Source organism: Rutidosis leptorrhynchoides, chromosome 3, assembly GCF_046630445.1.
Source record: "Rutidosis leptorrhynchoides isolate AG116_Rl617_1_P2 chromosome 3, CSIRO_AGI_Rlap_v1, whole genome shotgun sequence".
Classification (NCBI taxonomy): domain Eukaryota; kingdom Viridiplantae; phylum Streptophyta; class Magnoliopsida; order Asterales; family Asteraceae; genus Rutidosis; species Rutidosis leptorrhynchoides.
Window position 1 is genome coordinate 480,006,348 of NC_092335.1, and position 17,284 is coordinate 480,023,631.

Genomic DNA, 17,284 nt, shown 5'->3' on the forward strand with positions numbered 1-17,284 from the left:
CTGTAAAATTTAAGTTGAAATTATGAATGATTTGAAGAAGTGTTGGGAATTGAAGCATGAGTTAGTATAATATAATGACGTCAGGCCAACGTGATTATATTACAGTAAGTCATGCTAAGTTTTTAATGGAAGATGATGATTCATAGACTTTATAATCATCATTTGCCATATTACACGACTCTTACATTCTACTTAATCTCTGAACATATCAAGAAAATATATTCATGATAGTTCTATCCTAAGTAATTCTGGTAATTTACCAAATCAAATCGTAATATTATGCTTAGAACAGTAAGTCCATTCGAAACTTCATACCTACAAATTCTGGACCATTACTCGCTATACTTAGAGTCGAGAAGAGAATAAAAAGGCAAAGAGCTCCGAAATATAAGGAAAAATATAAAGCCTGATAACAACACATAAATTATAAACCGTGTATATCAGTACGTATTGCAACGTAAAGACACGAGAGAATTAAAAACATTATAACCCCAAGGGCATAGTAAAAGTAAACAGATTCCTCTGGTGGTAAATGAAAAAGAAGAATGACTGCATATATGGTCAATATAATAACAAGTATCAATACGGGATTGAGCATATTAACAAATCTTTTGAAAGTATGAATTTAGGAAGAAAGTATAGAAGTGGTGAAGATAATGAAACAGAAGAAGCTAATTTATATCAAAATTCCAAACACAGCAATCGAGGCAATTCACCACATTTAATCAAAGAAATCCTAAAATTCCTTAGTTACCGGAGACTCAAATCTTATAAAGATTATGAAGATTTCTTTAAATCCCTTGAATTCCGGAAATCAATCGTGAATACGTCAAAAGTTAAAGCGAACATTTAATTTTCTCATTCACTCTTTTACGATAGCTTCATTTATACTCTTCCTATAATCGAATCATTTTATCCATATTATTCAATAGTGATAAAACTTTATTTTTCAACTTATATTCATCATTAAAATATTCTTGTTGTAAACAATGAAGATCTCTATCAAATTTCATGACTGTGATTTTCACGAACTCCTCTTTATTTGTCTACCCTAATATTGTGGCATAAACGCTTAAGGTTTTAAATGAACTCAATACTATTCATAACACATTTCATGTATCCAATTTACTGAAATGACTTGTATAACATCATCATTTTGAATGATCTCCGCATTAATAATAAAATGCACTTCATCGAAGAACCTGTAGAATTTATGGTTCTTATGATTCAAACGCTTGAAACAGAACAATATTCTATCCGTTGGAATTCACGCAAGGCCCCGAGCATACCTAGGAACGTGAAGACCAAATAAAACGTATATATCCTCGTCTATGTACGAACAACGCCGATTGATGCAACAACTAAATTTCGGGACGAAATTTCTTTTAACGGGTAGGTACTATGACAACCCGGAAATTTTTGACAAAATTTGAACAAAAATCCTTGAGACGATTCACTAACAATTATTCATAAATAATTATGCATTTGTATTAATTTGTTATATTAATATTATAATTAATATCATTTTTGTCACTAATCATTATCATTTACAAATATTATTATTACAAATATTATTAATGTTATTATTATTAATAATTATTACATTAATATTATTAGTATTATCACTTTTAAGATTACTATAAATATCATTATTATCAGTATTGTTATTATGATTAAAAACAATATTATTATCATTATTATTATTATTATTATTATTATTATTATTATTATTATTATTATTATTATTATTATTATTATTATTATTATTATTATTAAGAGTATTATCATTACTAATATTATTATTATTAGTATTATTATTGTTGTTAACATTATATAGTTATCATTATTAATAATGATAATTTAACATTTTTATTAAAATTATTATTGTTATCGATATTAACATATTATATCATTATTAAACTTGATATTAATTAATATTATTATCATTATAATTATTATGATTAATATTTATTATTAATTCTATTATTATTATTATTAGTATTTTTATTATTAATAGTATTATTATTATTAATTAAAAATAAAATTAAAAGTCAAAAATCATGTACTAATCAGCTTTTAAATTTTATATTTAAAAAAAAATCATATCTGCTTTTAATTTTTAATTATATCATGATTCTGCTTTTAAATTTTTATATATATCGTGATAATTTTTTTATTCATCTACTGGTTTCGATTTTGTTTGGATACTGCTTTAATCATTCAATTACATGTTATATATACATATGTTGATCTGCATTTGTTGAATTTAACAGAAGTATAAATATTAAAAAAATGGGGACGTTCCCTGTTCTTATTCCTTTTTGGCAAAAATTCAAAATCGAATCAATTTCAAAATTCTATAAATGCAGTCATATTAGAAATCACATACTCAAACTGTCTGCAAAGTTTCACGATCCAATTCTTCGTATCGATCATGAATTTGCGAGTCAAAGTTATTTTTCTAAAAAAAGTCAACGAGGTGTTCATCACGAATTCGTTGTTATTTTGATGTTTTCAGTCAAATTGACGATTGATAAAGTTTATATGAGTCATTTGAAACATAATTCATGTTATAAGTATTGTCTAAAACGATCTCAAAACTGAAATCAATAAATTTTTTCTTTTTTTTTACTCGACACAGCGAAGCAGCTACTTTTTTTTTTTGTTATAATACTTCAAACACCCCAAATGTAATTGTTTATGTTTCAAATACGTGTATTACATCAAACAAATAATCTAGCAGTTATGTTTTTTATTTACTCCGGTCGATTTATTATTGAGAAGGAGAAGAAGATGAAGTATGAAACAGAAATCGAGTTATAAACAATTATGTTGATTATAAATCAGAAAAATTGAAATGGTCCAATGGTTTAAGGGTTATTGCGGGTGAGCTAGAGGTCGCGGGTTCGAGTCCCGTCTGTGGCATATTTTTTTTAAGAAAGCTTTTGAGGTAGTTTTCATTACTATTATTATTATTATTATTATTATTATTATTATTGTTATTATTATTATTATTATTATTAGTATTGTTACTAATAATAATACTCTCAAAGACTTTCTCTCTCCTACTGTTTTCTTCTCTCCCAACGTTCAAAATCCCTAAACTCCCAACAATATTTTTTTCTTTTCCTGTAAATAACAGCACAATAGCTGATTAATAGAAGACACCGCCACATTAATCTAACGCGATTTTACTGTACGAACCTAACAAGACCGGTCTTGCCGGCGTCGGAGCTGTCACGCGCCACAGGTGCAATAGCCGGAGGTGAGTTTTCCGGCGAAAGAGTTGCGTTTTTCCGGTCAATTCCAGGCGGGTAAGCTCTTACTGATTACACCTCTAGCACGGGAACGTTTCTTTTTCGCATAGAAAAAAAACCACCTTTGCTCGCCGGCTACACTGTCCGCCGTCAATCCGCCGACTGCTACCGGAAATTTTTCCGGCCGGTTACTTCTTCACCTTGATCTTTTGTTAATTGCTTCCCCTTTCTTGCTCTCTATATTTTTTATGCGTTCTACTTATATTAGTACTTATTATATTAATCTAATATTAAATATTAAAACTAAATTTTTATATATACCCATAATAATATATACTGTATCTATTTGCTGCTGTTTTGATACCTATTTGTATCCATACTACAATTGTTATCATAACATCAACATATACGGTGTATTTTTTATATTTATCTATTAATTAGTAAATATTAAAGATATATAATTATTATTGGCTATATATATACCTATATATTTATATTTATATATTTCTCTATTAATTAGTTACATAAATTCCTTTTTCTTGCTTTTCTTGCTTTTTTTGTTACGTTGTAGCCTACCGGATAATATAGACACCACACTTTCGTATGGTCACGTGAGGTCATGTCCTCCTAGTTTAGGGGCGGGTAGCTTTAGAGGGGTTGGAGGAGGGAGTAGAGTAGCAACCCCAGGTAAGATTAGAGTGGGAAGTTGGAACGTAGGAACTTTGACGGGCAAGAGGATTGAGCTTGTGGATATCTTTCTTAAGTGTAAGGTGGAAATAGTGTGCGTTCAAGAGACTAGATGGAAGGGATAGGAGGCGGTGGACATTAATAACTACAGGTTGTGGTACTCGGGCTCTAGGACAGCTCGAAATGGAGTAGGAATCCTTTTAGGTCCAACACACAAGGATCATGTTGTTGATGTGGGTAGGTTTAGCGATAGGATTATGTCGGTTACATTTATAATTAATGAGGAGACGTTCACGGTCATTAGAGCTTACGCACCCCACGTAGGTTTAGGAGAAGCGGAGAAGAAGAGTTTTTGGGAATTGTTAGATGAGGTTGTATGGGGATGTCCAGCGGACCATCGTTTGATTATAGGGGGCGATCTTAATGGTCATATAGGAGCGGAGGTAGAGGGATATAGGGGAGCCCATGGGGGCTTTGGGTATGGGGTTAGAAATGAAGAAGGGCGCTCAATTCTCGAGTTCGCCATTGCCCATGATCTGGTTGTTGCAAACTCTTTCTTCAAGAAGAGGGATGCTCAGCTAGCCACCTTCCATAGTGGGGGTCATAGTACCCAAATTGACTTTTTCCTTCTTCGCAGGGGTGACCTTAGGAACTGTAAGGACTATAAGGTCCTCCCAACCTGGACTTGTTCATCCCAGCATAGACTGTTGGTCATGGAGTTAGGTACCCAGGGACGGGTAAACAGGAGGGCGAGAGAGGTACAACAACCCAGAATCCTCTGAAAGAACTTAAATGGAGAGAAGGCGGAGACTTTTAGAGCTAATGTTGTTGAAAGAATGGGTGCTGAAATGGAAAATGCAGCCTTTATTGATGCAGATCAGATGTGGAACAACCTAGCGTCCACTATTAGAGGGGTGGCAAAAGAATTCTTGGGAGTGGCAGTTGGGACATCGAGAGCCCAAAATGGTTGTAGAGAATCATGGTGGCTTAACGACGAGGTCCAAACTAAAGTCGCGCTTAAACAAGTGAGGTTTCGGGAGCTCACCTCCTTTAGAGGGGGTATACTAGCAGACAGAACTAGCATAGAAAATAGCTATAAAGAAGCCAAGAGAGAAGCAAAGATCGCCGTTACACATGCAAAAGATAAAGCTTACGAAGACTTATATAAGAGACTAGACTCTAAAGAAGGGGCAAACGACATCTACAGGATAGCCAAAGCTAGGGAACGTCGGCGAAGAGATCTGGTTAACATCAAATATATCAAGGATGATGCAGGTCAAAGCATAGTGAAGGAAGACAAAATTAGGAAACGATGGGAAGAATATTTCTCATCCCTTTTCGATGGGGGAAGGACTAGGAATGGAGAACCACATGGCTATGATATGGCCCCACAATACCAAAACAACTATTTCTGCACGAGGATCAACCATGGGGAAGTTAGAGTGGCCCTACGCAAGATGGGGAGAAACAAAGCAGTAGGACCGGACCAAATCCCCATAGAGGCGTGGCGGTGCTTAGGCGATGATGGGGTTAGGTGGTTGACAAACCTTTTCAACACGACGTTTAGAAGCGCAAAAATGCCAATGGAGTGGAGACTGAGCGAGGTTATTCCCATTTACAAGAACAAAGGGGATGCGCAGACGTGTAGTAACTATAGAGGTATAAAGTTACTTAGCCATACTATGAAACTATGGGAGAGAGTGATTGAGAATAGGCTTAGACGCGAGACAAAGGTGTTAGAGAATCAATTTGGGTTCATGCCAGGACGCTCCTCGATGGAGGCAATTCACATTATTAGAAGTCTTATGGAGAAGTATAGAGAGAAACAAAAGAACCTACACATGGCTTTCTTAGACTTGGAAAAAGCTTATGATAGTGTCCCACGAGAGTTGATTTGGAAGATCCTTAATAGTAGAGGTATCCCAAGTAGGTATATAAGAGCTATTATGGACATGTACCAGGGGGCGAAAACTCGCGTTCGGACGACAGTAGGATACACAGAGTATTTCCCAGTAGAAGTAGGTTTACATCAAGGATCTGCTCTTAGCCCTTTTCTTTTCACTTTAGTCTTAGACGACCTGTCTCAAAGGATACAAGGGAGTATCCCTTGGTGTTTGATTTTTGCCGATGATATTGTTGTAGTATCGGAATCCCAGGATGAGCTAAACAGAAGGCTGGAGCAATGGAGGAATGCCCTGGAACAAAATGGACTGCGGATTAGTAGACTTAAATCGGAGTATCTTAGATGTGACTACGGGAGGATCGAAGATCACAATGATACTGTGGATATTCGTATTGGGGATCAGGTCTTACATCCACAGGATTCCTTTAGATACTTAGGATCAATGCTACACATATCGGGAAGGATAGATGAGGATGTGTCTCACCGTATAAGAGTAGGATGGTTGAAGTGGAGAGCTGCGAAAGGGGTTTTGTGCGACAAGAAGATACCCCTTAAATTGAAGGGGAAATTCTTCAAGATAGCGATTAGACCGGCCATGTTGTACGGATCGGAGTGTTGGCCAATGACGAAGGCCCAAGAGAGGAGGATGGAGGTGGCAGAAATGAGGATGCTTAGGTGGACGTGTGGTAAGACCATGCTAGACATGATACCTAATGGAATTTTTAGAAAGAACTTAAAAGTTGGGAATATCGTCAACAAGATGAGAGAAGGACGGCTTAGATGGTTTGGCCATGTAAGGAGGCGGCCACCCACAGCACCGGTCAGGAGAGTGGAAGCCCTCACAGTTGGCGGCGTAAGGAGAAGAGGTAGACCTACACGTAGGTTGGAGGATAGACTGAAGCTTGACATGAAGGAGCTTTTATTGACCGAGGACATGACTTCTGATAGAAATTTGTGGAGGAGTAGAATTAGGATTGATGACTAGGTTGTATATTTATTTTATTTTATTTTATTTCCCTATTTTTAATTTTCTAATTAGTTTTATATATTTTTATCGTATGCCTTTTTGCCTACTTGCTTTTGTGCTTCATATATGCTTTGTATTTCCATGTTTTTTATTCACATACTATACTTATACTTATTGTAGCATTTTCGCAATTTGTTGTGTGCATTACATTATACTTATTTACATGTGTTATTGCACTATACCGTTACATGTTGCATTACATTATATCGCATTAAATTACACGTATTTACATGCTACATGTCTTTATGCTTACATAGTTTACTTATATGTTTTATACTGCATATTATAACTACATGCTTTATACCTACATGCTTACATACACATATTATACTTACACGACTTGTTATACTTGCATATTTGACACTTACATTTTTCACTTATATGTTCTTTTACTTTACTTTGTTACATGCCATATTTATCTTTACATTTTCCATGCTAAGGTTTCTTTTTTATCTACTTTACTTGCTTTTTAGTTACTTCACTTAACGGATTTCATGGTTCATCTGGCCAGAGGTCCTTGGGAAGCAGCCTCTCTGCCCTATAGTATAGGGAGGGACGACTTCCTCTACCCGCGGACCGATAGGTATCCGTGGGGGGAGGAATGACTTCCCTTTTACTCTAGGGTAGAGGAAAGACTGTCTACATCTAACCTCCCCCATACTCCACTTTAGTGGAATTGGGTATTGTTGTTATTGTTGTTGTTGTTACTATTATTATTACTAGTATTACTAGCATTATAGTTATTATTATTATTACTAATAAAAATGTTAGTTACCATTTATTATTATTTTCATAATTATAATTATCATTATGATTATTATTATTATTATTATTATTATAATTATTATAAGCATTATTATTATATCATTATTATTATCGTTATTAATACAAGTATCATTATTTTTAAATCTATTATTGTATCTAGTATTATCACTGAGAATATAATTAGTAGTATCATTATTATAAAAATTAACATTTTTATTAAAACTATCATTTCTAAGTATTATTATTATTACTACTACTACGACTATTATTATGGATATTACAAAAATTATAAATATCATTACTATTGAAAACATATATCATTTTAATTATTTCTATTATTAGTATTATAAGAACTTTTATTATTACTATTATTATTATTATTAAACAAGTATTATTATTATTATTGTTATTACAAAATAATTCAACTCATTATTCATTATCATTATTAATATCATTTTATCAAATAAATACTTTTATATAGCATATATATATAAAAGTATATATATATATATATATATATATAAGTATATATATAAATATTCTATATATATATATATATATATATATATTTTTCTATATACTTATATATTTCTATATACTTATATATATATATATATATATATATATATATATATATATATATATATATATATATATATATATATATATATATATATATATATATATATATATATATATATATATAGAATATATATATAAAAGTATATAGAAATATATATATATATATATATATATATATATATATATATATAGAAATAAATAAATAAATAAATATATATATATGTGTATATATATATATATATATATATATAAGTATATATATATGTATATATATAGAAATATATAAATATATATAAACTTATTCGATTACGAGTATATGTGTTAATATATATACTTGATATAGGTTCATGAATCCGAGGTCAACTCTGCACTTGTTCAGTGCCGCTCATATGCATAATTACTACGAAATACGAAATACAGCATCGTGAGTTTTCATAGCCTCCTTTTTATATATATTTTTGGGCTGAGAATACATGCAATGTTTTATATCTGTTTTACAAAATAGATACAAGTACTAAACTTAATTCTATGTGGGTTAGAATCACAAATTATTCCCCTAGCTTGGTAACTTAATCTACTGGTCTCTGTACCGTAGGCGCGAATCATATTGATAGATCTATCGGGTTTGACAACCCCATCCGGGCTAGTCGCGCTAGCAGTCAACGGATGTTTAGTACTTCGAGGGTATTTTTCGTACTTGATTCGGTGCTCTATAGACATCAGGGGTATTCATTATTATATTATTATTGTTAAGGCTTGTTACCAGGTGCCCATGGTTGTAGAATCTTTTTATTACACTGCGGTGTAAGGATATTTATGGAAACTGAAATCTTGTGATCTATTACTATTATCAAAATCATTAATCATGACAAACCTATGAACTCACTCAACCTCGTGTTGACTTTTTAAGCATGTTTATTCTCAGGTACTTTTTGCTTCCGCTGTAAAACTTTGTTGTTACATAGAAGTCAAGCCAAGCACTGAGACCAGAGTTAACATCGCCGTTAATGGTTTTTGATGGGGTGTTACATTGTACGCTTATTTGTTATATATATCGTCGTATTATTGTGATGTAGCTAACCCTTCCGGTGTAGCTTGTTGGTGTTGTTCATAGCGTCGTTGGTGAACTTACTTGTTGATTATTAGCTTGTTATGTAGCGGTTGAGCGGTATGCTAGTTTGCCTTATACGTGAATGCTCCGGTATGTGTTAATTGATTATTTGTGTGGCGTGTCCATTTTATGCATATATATGCATGTAGTATATTCTCACTCACTAAGCATTAGCTTACCCTCTCGTTGTTTACATTTTTATAGATTTGCATGGAGGCGGTGGCTCGGGTAAGCGTGGGAACTAGTGGGCTCGCGTAGTTGCTTTAGAAGATCTTGCATTTGGATTGATTAGGATTGGGTAGCGTATCCCCAATCACCATGCTCGGTCTTTATTTTTGTGTTTAAACTCACACGGTAATAAACTTGTATTTTGTACGAAAGTCATAAAACGGTCGATGTGGGTCCGGTGTCGTAAAACTCGTTTTATTACTGGAACATGTTAGTTTTACCTAATATTATATGATGTATAAAGCGTTTTGTCTAAAAGTGTCGGGAAGTGTGAGATCTTTAAACGAAAAATGGAAATTTTGGACAGCAAGCTGCCAGGCTATGTGAGCGCCGCGCACATATGGGGTTGCGCGCCGCGCACCCCTTCTGTATAAAAAAAAATTGCTGCGTAATTGGTTGGATAACGGGTTGGGTCGTTACATATAGTATCCTTTTTTTCATTATGATCAGAGTAATGCGTGAAGATAGCATCTTTAATCTCATCTGGATTTTCCTTCCATGTTCCATCTATCTTAAGCCCCCGAATGTTACATTTGTCGTTTCTGCTCCGAATCATGGAATGGAAAACTTTGAATTTTTATCACCTTCTAAATTCCAACAAACTCTAGACTTTTGTTTCAACATATTTGTCTTCGATCGTTCCCTGTCCAACAAGATTTTCCTTGTATTTTTCCACATCTCCTTTTCATTGTTGCCTAAAACATTTGTCTCAGCCTTTAATTCAAGTCTGTTGACAATCTCTTTATGGAGGACAATCTCTTCATCAATTCTCCTGAACATGCCTTTACTCCAATCTTTTAGAGCTTCTTTAACCTTCTTTAATTTTACCCGAAAAAGATGATCTTTTCTACTACCACAATAATCTGCATTCCAATTTTCCTTAAGAATCTGTGAAGCCTCATAGTAGTTCAGCCATTCATCAAACACCTTAACCGGTTTAGGTCTAAAGTCAACAACTTTATCTTTTAAAACGATCGGGCAGTGATCCGAATGCTTTATGTCCAAGGCAACCGCCGAGAGGTCATCCCGCAACTGGTGAAAGTTTACAGACACAAGAAAACGATCAAGTTTGCTATACTTGACACCATCATCGCTAACCCGGGTGAACTTCCTCCCACCAAGCGGGATATCTATAAGATTGTTGCTTGTTATGAAATCATTGAAACTAGCTGCTCTTCTTTCCACGAAAAAACTGTTGAATCTCTCGGATTGATCTCGAACTTCATTAAAGTCACCACAAATTTAGTAGTGTTTTCAGTCTTTTTTAATCAATTGTTAATAAAAAAAAGTTACTCCGTGTTGTTTTATTAAATGTTAATAAATAGAGAGCATCATTGAAAGGACCCGTTCTAATCCATCCGGACGAAGTCCACATCGATTATAAACGATTCACAACAGTTGATTACATCACGAGGTACTTGACCTCTATATGATACATTTTACAAACATTGCATTCGTTTTCAAAAGACAAACTTTCATTTCAACGTAAGTTGACAGGCATGCATACCATTTCATAATATATCTAAACTATAAATGACTTAGTAATAATCTTGATGAACTTCAATGACTCGAATGCAACGTCTTTTGAAATATGTCATGAATGACTCCAATTAATATCTCTCAGATGAGAAAAAGCACAGCGGAAGATTTCTTTCATACCTGAGAATAAACATGCTTTAAAGTGTCAACCAAAAGGTTGGTGAGTTCATTAGTTTAACATAAATAATCATTTCATAATTTTAATAGACGACAAGATTTCATATTCAGCTCTCATAAATATACGTCCCATGCATAGAGACAAAATATCATTCATATAGATTGAACACCTGGTAATCGACATTCACAATATGCATATTAGAATATCCCCATCATTCCGGGATCCTCCTTCGGACATGATATAAATTTTGAAGTACTAAAGCATCCGGTACTTTGGATGGGGCTTGTTGGGCCCGATAGATCTATCTTTAGAGTTCGCGTCAATTAGGGTGTCTGTTCCCTAATTCTTAGATTACCAGACTTAATAAAAAAGGGCATATTCGATTTCGATCATTCAACCATATAATGTAGTTTCAATTACTTGTGTCTATTTCGTAAAACAGTTATAAAAACAAAGCATGTATTCTCAGCCCAAAAATATAAAGGGTAAAAAGGCAAATGAAACTCACCTAATGTATTTTGTAGTAAAAATACATATGACAATATTGAACAAATGCAGGGTTGGCCTCGGATTCACGAACCTATATCATTCATTTATATATTAAAACGTATATTGAAAATCTCATAATTTCATTTATTAATATATGTTATTTATGTAATTGTAATTATAATATTCATACTAAATTTCATTTAAAATCATATATTTTTATTATATCTTAAATTATGTGTTATATATGTTTGTTTTGTATATATATATCAAAAATGATTATTGTAGTTATATCAGTATCTATATATATTTAGTATTATATTAATATACCTAATTTTGTCAAATGTAGCCATATGTATAATGATAATATGTTTTTCATATAGTTGTTTGGAATATCAATATATTTATAGTATATATAATAAATGTGTTTTTATGTACAAAATATTTATTTGTTAAAATGATAGTTTTGATATTAAAGTTTACTAATGATCATAATAATAACTTTATTAATAATGAAAATATTAATAATAATAATAATGATTTTGTTAATAATGATACTTATGTTAATAATATTCATAATAATCTTAATAACTATAACAATGTTATTAATACAAATATTAATTACAATAATAATGATAATGTTAATAAATAAAAAAACCACTTATATTACTAAAAATCATAAAATTATCATAATACTAATATTAATGGGAATTATATCATTTTCATACTAATAATGATAATAATAATCATAATTTTAATGATAATAGTAATATAATTGTATTTATTATTTATGATAATAATTAAAGGTAACTAATACTTATTAGTAACACTAACAATAATAATAACTATAATACTTAGTAATAATACCAAAAATTAATAATAACAATAATAATAATAACAATAACAATAATAACAATAATAATAACAATTAGTAAGAAAACTACCTCAAAATGGTTTTTCTAAAAAGAAATGTCTCAGACCGGATTCGAACCCGAGACCTCTCGTTAACCCAGCTCACCATGAAACCATCCCTCTATTTCATCATTTATGTTTTATTTTCCCACTTATGTTTATTTCCCCCTTTATACCTTGATGTATAACCTGCAAGCCCAACCGAAGAAAAAAGAACTCGGCCCATCAGCAGTACCCTCTCGGCCCAATCTTGAAAATAAAGAAAAAATAAATAAAGAACCCAGTAACCAGGCTCGAACCTCCAACCATTCGATTAACCAATACTCCTCTTAACCATCTACTCTAACTCGTTTATCTGACAATATAAGAATCCTATATGTATTTATCTAGTTTCCTGTTTAATCTCTTTCTCCTCCAATATCTCATCGACCAGAGATCATCTCAATCCATGAATCGAATTAAACCAGACTTAAGACTTTGCAATAATTAGAAAAGCTAATAATTGTTGTAATCAATTAATATGGAAAACGAAAAAAGAAAAAAAAATATAAAAGCAGAAGCAGCCTGTCTGCTGTTCGTCGAGACCCAAAACAAAAAAAATGATTTTGAGTTTAGAACGTTTTGAGACTTCGATTCCTTCATGGAATATTTCCCAAATTGCTCCTATAAATCTTCTATATCGTCAATTGATCTGCAAACATAAACACTAATCCAAATTTCTTGAAGAACAAAACAGTTGACCTTTTACTTGTGAAGTTTGACTCTCGAATTTCGTAATTGATATGAGAAATTGAAAGTTGAATTTTTACAGGAAGTTTGAGTGGATGATTCCAAATGTAATTGCATTTTTACATTTTGAAAAATCAATCAAATTCGAGCTTTGGATTTTAAAAGGGAATACAGAGGTATGCGAATGGTGCAGCCTTCCTTTTTATGTTCTTCATCGATTAATAAGAGGTTAAAGGGTGTTATCTGATATTGATGGTGTGTATCTGAATGATTGAGTGTAGCAGGCAGAAAGTAATCGGCTGAGGTCACGAGGGTATAAAGGAAGAAGAAAAAGAAGAATGGAGACAAAGCAAATAAGATCTGCGTATATATTTATGCCTTTATATATTATATTATATAGTATATTAATAATATTAATTAATAATAACACAAACTAATAAGGATAATAATAATATAAGTAATAATCTTATTTTAATAAAAATTATATTTACAATATTTATTATTAATTATAGAAATAGAATACTAATAATAATAATAATAATAACTATAAAACTATTTATAAAACTAATAAAAGTAAAATAAGGATAATTTTAATATTAACATTATTAGTAACACTAATAATAATCCTAATTTTAATAATATGGATATTATTAAATGATATTAATAATATTAATAATAATCCAATAATTTATACATATTTGGTTTCATATTTAAATCATACATTTATCAATACTGATATTAATATTATTATGTTTATTTTTATAATAATACAAAGAGTAATAAAATAACTATATTTTAACTTATACATAATATTATACTTTATTATTTATGTTATATTTACTAGTTATATAATATATTCATTTTACTAATAATTCAATTATTTTATTCATTACTTTAAATTTTCAATTCAATTTGAATAATTTATTTGTATTAATTTTAATGTAATTTAATCTACACTTATAATTATATATATATATACCCACATTTATTTACAACAACTGTTCGTGAATCGTTGGAAATAGTCTCAGGGTTAAATGAATAGTTCAAAGGTCAATTGATTAAATGAACACAGTTCCAAAATTTTCGAAACTCAACATTATAGACTTTGCTTATCGTGTCGAGATTATATAAAGACTTAGTTTAAATTTGGTCGGAAATTCCTGGGTCGTCACAGTACCTACCCGTTAAAGAAATTTCGTCCCGAAATTTGAGTGAGGTGGTCATGGCTAACAACAAAAATGTTTTCATGACCAAAATGAGTTGATAAATTGAGTTTTATCATCATTGAGTAATATGGATAAAACAATTTGATTATTCGAAGAGCACAAGTGAAGCTATCACAAAAGAGTGAAATAAAGAAGTAAAGATTTGTCTTAGCTTTTGACGTAGTCAGAGTTGAATTTAGAAAATAAAGTTGATCTTAACTTTTGACGTCGTCTTGATTAAATTCTGGAATTCAAGGGATTTAAAGAAAATTTTTGAAATCTAAAAGATTTGATTCTTCGGCGAATAAGGGAATTGAGATCTCTATAATTAAATAGGATGATCTGCCTCAATTACTCTGTCTGATATTTCCATTATAAATTTACTTTTTTCGTTCCATTAGTTTCCACCACTTCTATACCTTCTTTCTCAGTTCATATATCCAAAAGATTATAATAATGCTTAATCCGGTTCTAATCCTTGTTCTTATTCTGACTATCGTAATGATCGTTCTTCTTTTCCAACTCCCACCGGAAGAATCTGTTTATTTTTACTATGCTCTAGGGATTATTGTATTTATAATCCTCCCGTGTCTTTATATTGCTATACGCGCTGATATCCACGGTTTATGATTTCTGTGTTGTTATTGGGCTTTATATCTTCCCTTACATTTCGATGTCTTTGTTTCTGTAATTCTGTAATTATTGACATCCACAGTTAATACTCTCTCCAATTTACTGTGATTTATACTCCCATTTTTATTTCAGATCTTCATTCTTTTGTTTTATCTTCCTGACTTTAAATCAAGCGTATAATGATTCAGAATTCGTAAGTACAGAATTTCAAATGAACTTAATGTTCTAAACAAGAAAGAACGTACTAGCATGATTGGATTTGTCAATTTACCATAATCACTGAGAATAGAACTATCAAGAATATATTTTCTTGATATGTTCAGAAGTTAAGCAAAATGAAATAGTTATGTAACATGACACATGATGATGGTATGGTCTGTGAATCATCACGTTCCATTAGAAACTCAGCATGACTTACTGTAATATAATCACGTTGATCAAGTGTCATTATATTATACTAACTCATGCATCAGTTCCCAAAATTACTTCAATAACATTCATATTTTAAGCTCGAAAGTTTACAGAATATAGAAACTAATAGTTTCTATATGATGTAACACTGATATCATGATGAGATTAATGATTTCAGATAAGAATAGTTATGAAAATATCTTCAGAAATATGTAGGATATTTATAATGAAAGATACGATAAAATCTTTGAATATCTAAGATCAGAGAATGATGGAGACTATTGTCTGCAAGGGTTTAGAGTAACGAGCAAGATATTCGCTAAAGATTTCAGCAGACATTGAATCATTTAGATTCTTTGAAGTCAAACTTATTCTTTGTGATTTGTCCACGGCTTTCTTCATAGTTTCGCATAATCTGCTTTTCAGTACTAAATTTTCTCTTGAATGTTTCCAATATAATGATATCCAGGAAGCACGAAGAGGTATATAATTTTGGACGAGAATATTTTTGAAAATATCCTCAGAAATATCGAAGATATTGATGATGATATTTTGGAATTTCTAATTTCGATGGTTGATGGAGAAAGATTTTCCGCAAGATTTTAACATGAGTACAGAGCAAGATATTCGTTGAAGGTTTCATCGGATCCAGAATTACCTGGATTCTTTGAATATATGGTATGGTCCTTGTATTTGTCCTTGGTCTCCTTCGTGGTTAGCTCAATCCATTTTCCAGTTCCAACTTTTCTGAGCTTTTCCAACATACTATTCTTTATCATCAAACTTTCGATGATTAAGGTCGTTTACGGTTGTCTATGGTTTCTGCTGCTTCATTCAGCTTTTTCAACATTCAGAGTATTAATTTGTGACTGAGTGCTTTTCAGAATTTCCGAATGGAAGATCATAATTCTAAGAGATAAATGTCATACATATAACTATTGAATTAAATATACTGTGAGTTTTCAAAGTACTGATTGCTGATTCCCGGTAATTGGTATGGCAGTTCTCATTACCAGATGCGGATGAGTATATGATAGGGTTTCAATGAATAAATATAATGATTTGTCAGAGAGATTTAAGCCAAGAAACAACGAGGTTGCTGGTACGTCTGCTGGTAATATGGTGGAATATAAAAGAATTCTCCGATATCAAAAGGGTAATCGTATATATCAGGATTTATAGTAAGGTTACTTCGAATGAAAAGTCGAAGTTGACCTGCTGGAGCTGTGACAAAATTGGCTACCTTGAAAAAGGATCGCAAAGTTATTTTTTTTATTTTTTATTTTTAAATGCCAAAGGATCTGACGCGGCTACGTGTTAAACTTTTACTCAATTACCGAGAGTTTCTTAGGTGTATAACTATATGCATAAATCTTTTCTTCCGTAGATGAAGTGCGGTTGATTCATCCTATCGATTGAGGTGTTTTCAAGAATTATGAAAGGTTTGAACGCAGATTGTAATAGTCAAGATACTAATGAAGTTTAGAATGAAATCAAGTGGCAACTTGAAGAATTGTTTAGTTTCATATGTTATAATCAATATTTTAATTCATTTTAATTGTCCAATGTTATTAGTCCACAGTCGATAGTCCACAGTCGACAGTCTAATGATTCATATATAATTTAATATAATATTCGAATTAATTAATACGTGTCGTAACCCGTATACGTCTCAGACTCGATCACAACTC

General features: G+C 31.6%; 3 protein-coding genes across 3 annotated transcripts; 2 read left to right on the forward strand and 1 right to left on the reverse strand.

Moving 5' to 3' along the window:
- The first annotated feature begins 4,201 nt into the window (after positions 1-4,201).
- Positions 4,202-4,726, forward strand: LOC139901700 (uncharacterized). The gene has a single exon (XM_071884379.1). The coding sequence runs from the start codon at positions 4,202-4,204 to the stop codon at positions 4,724-4,726; it is 525 nt and encodes a 174-aa protein (XP_071740480.1).
- A 54-nt stretch (positions 4,727-4,780) lies between these two features.
- LOC139901701 (uncharacterized) lies at positions 4,781-7,418 on the forward strand. The gene is made up of 4 exons (XM_071884380.1): positions 4,781-5,725; positions 5,906-6,250; positions 6,608-6,713; positions 7,348-7,418. The coding sequence occupies exons 1-4, from the start codon at positions 4,781-4,783 to the stop codon at positions 7,416-7,418; spliced, it is 1,467 nt and encodes a 488-aa protein (XP_071740481.1).
- Positions 7,419-10,112: 2,694 nt separating this feature from the next.
- Positions 10,113-12,841, reverse strand: LOC139901702 (uncharacterized). The gene is made up of 2 exons (XM_071884381.1): positions 12,805-12,841; positions 10,113-10,780 (listed from the first exon to the last, which is right to left on the reverse strand). The coding sequence occupies exons 1-2, from the start codon at positions 12,839-12,841 to the stop codon at positions 10,113-10,115; spliced, it is 705 nt and encodes a 234-aa protein (XP_071740482.1).
- Between the last annotated feature and the right edge of the window lie 4,443 nt (positions 12,842-17,284).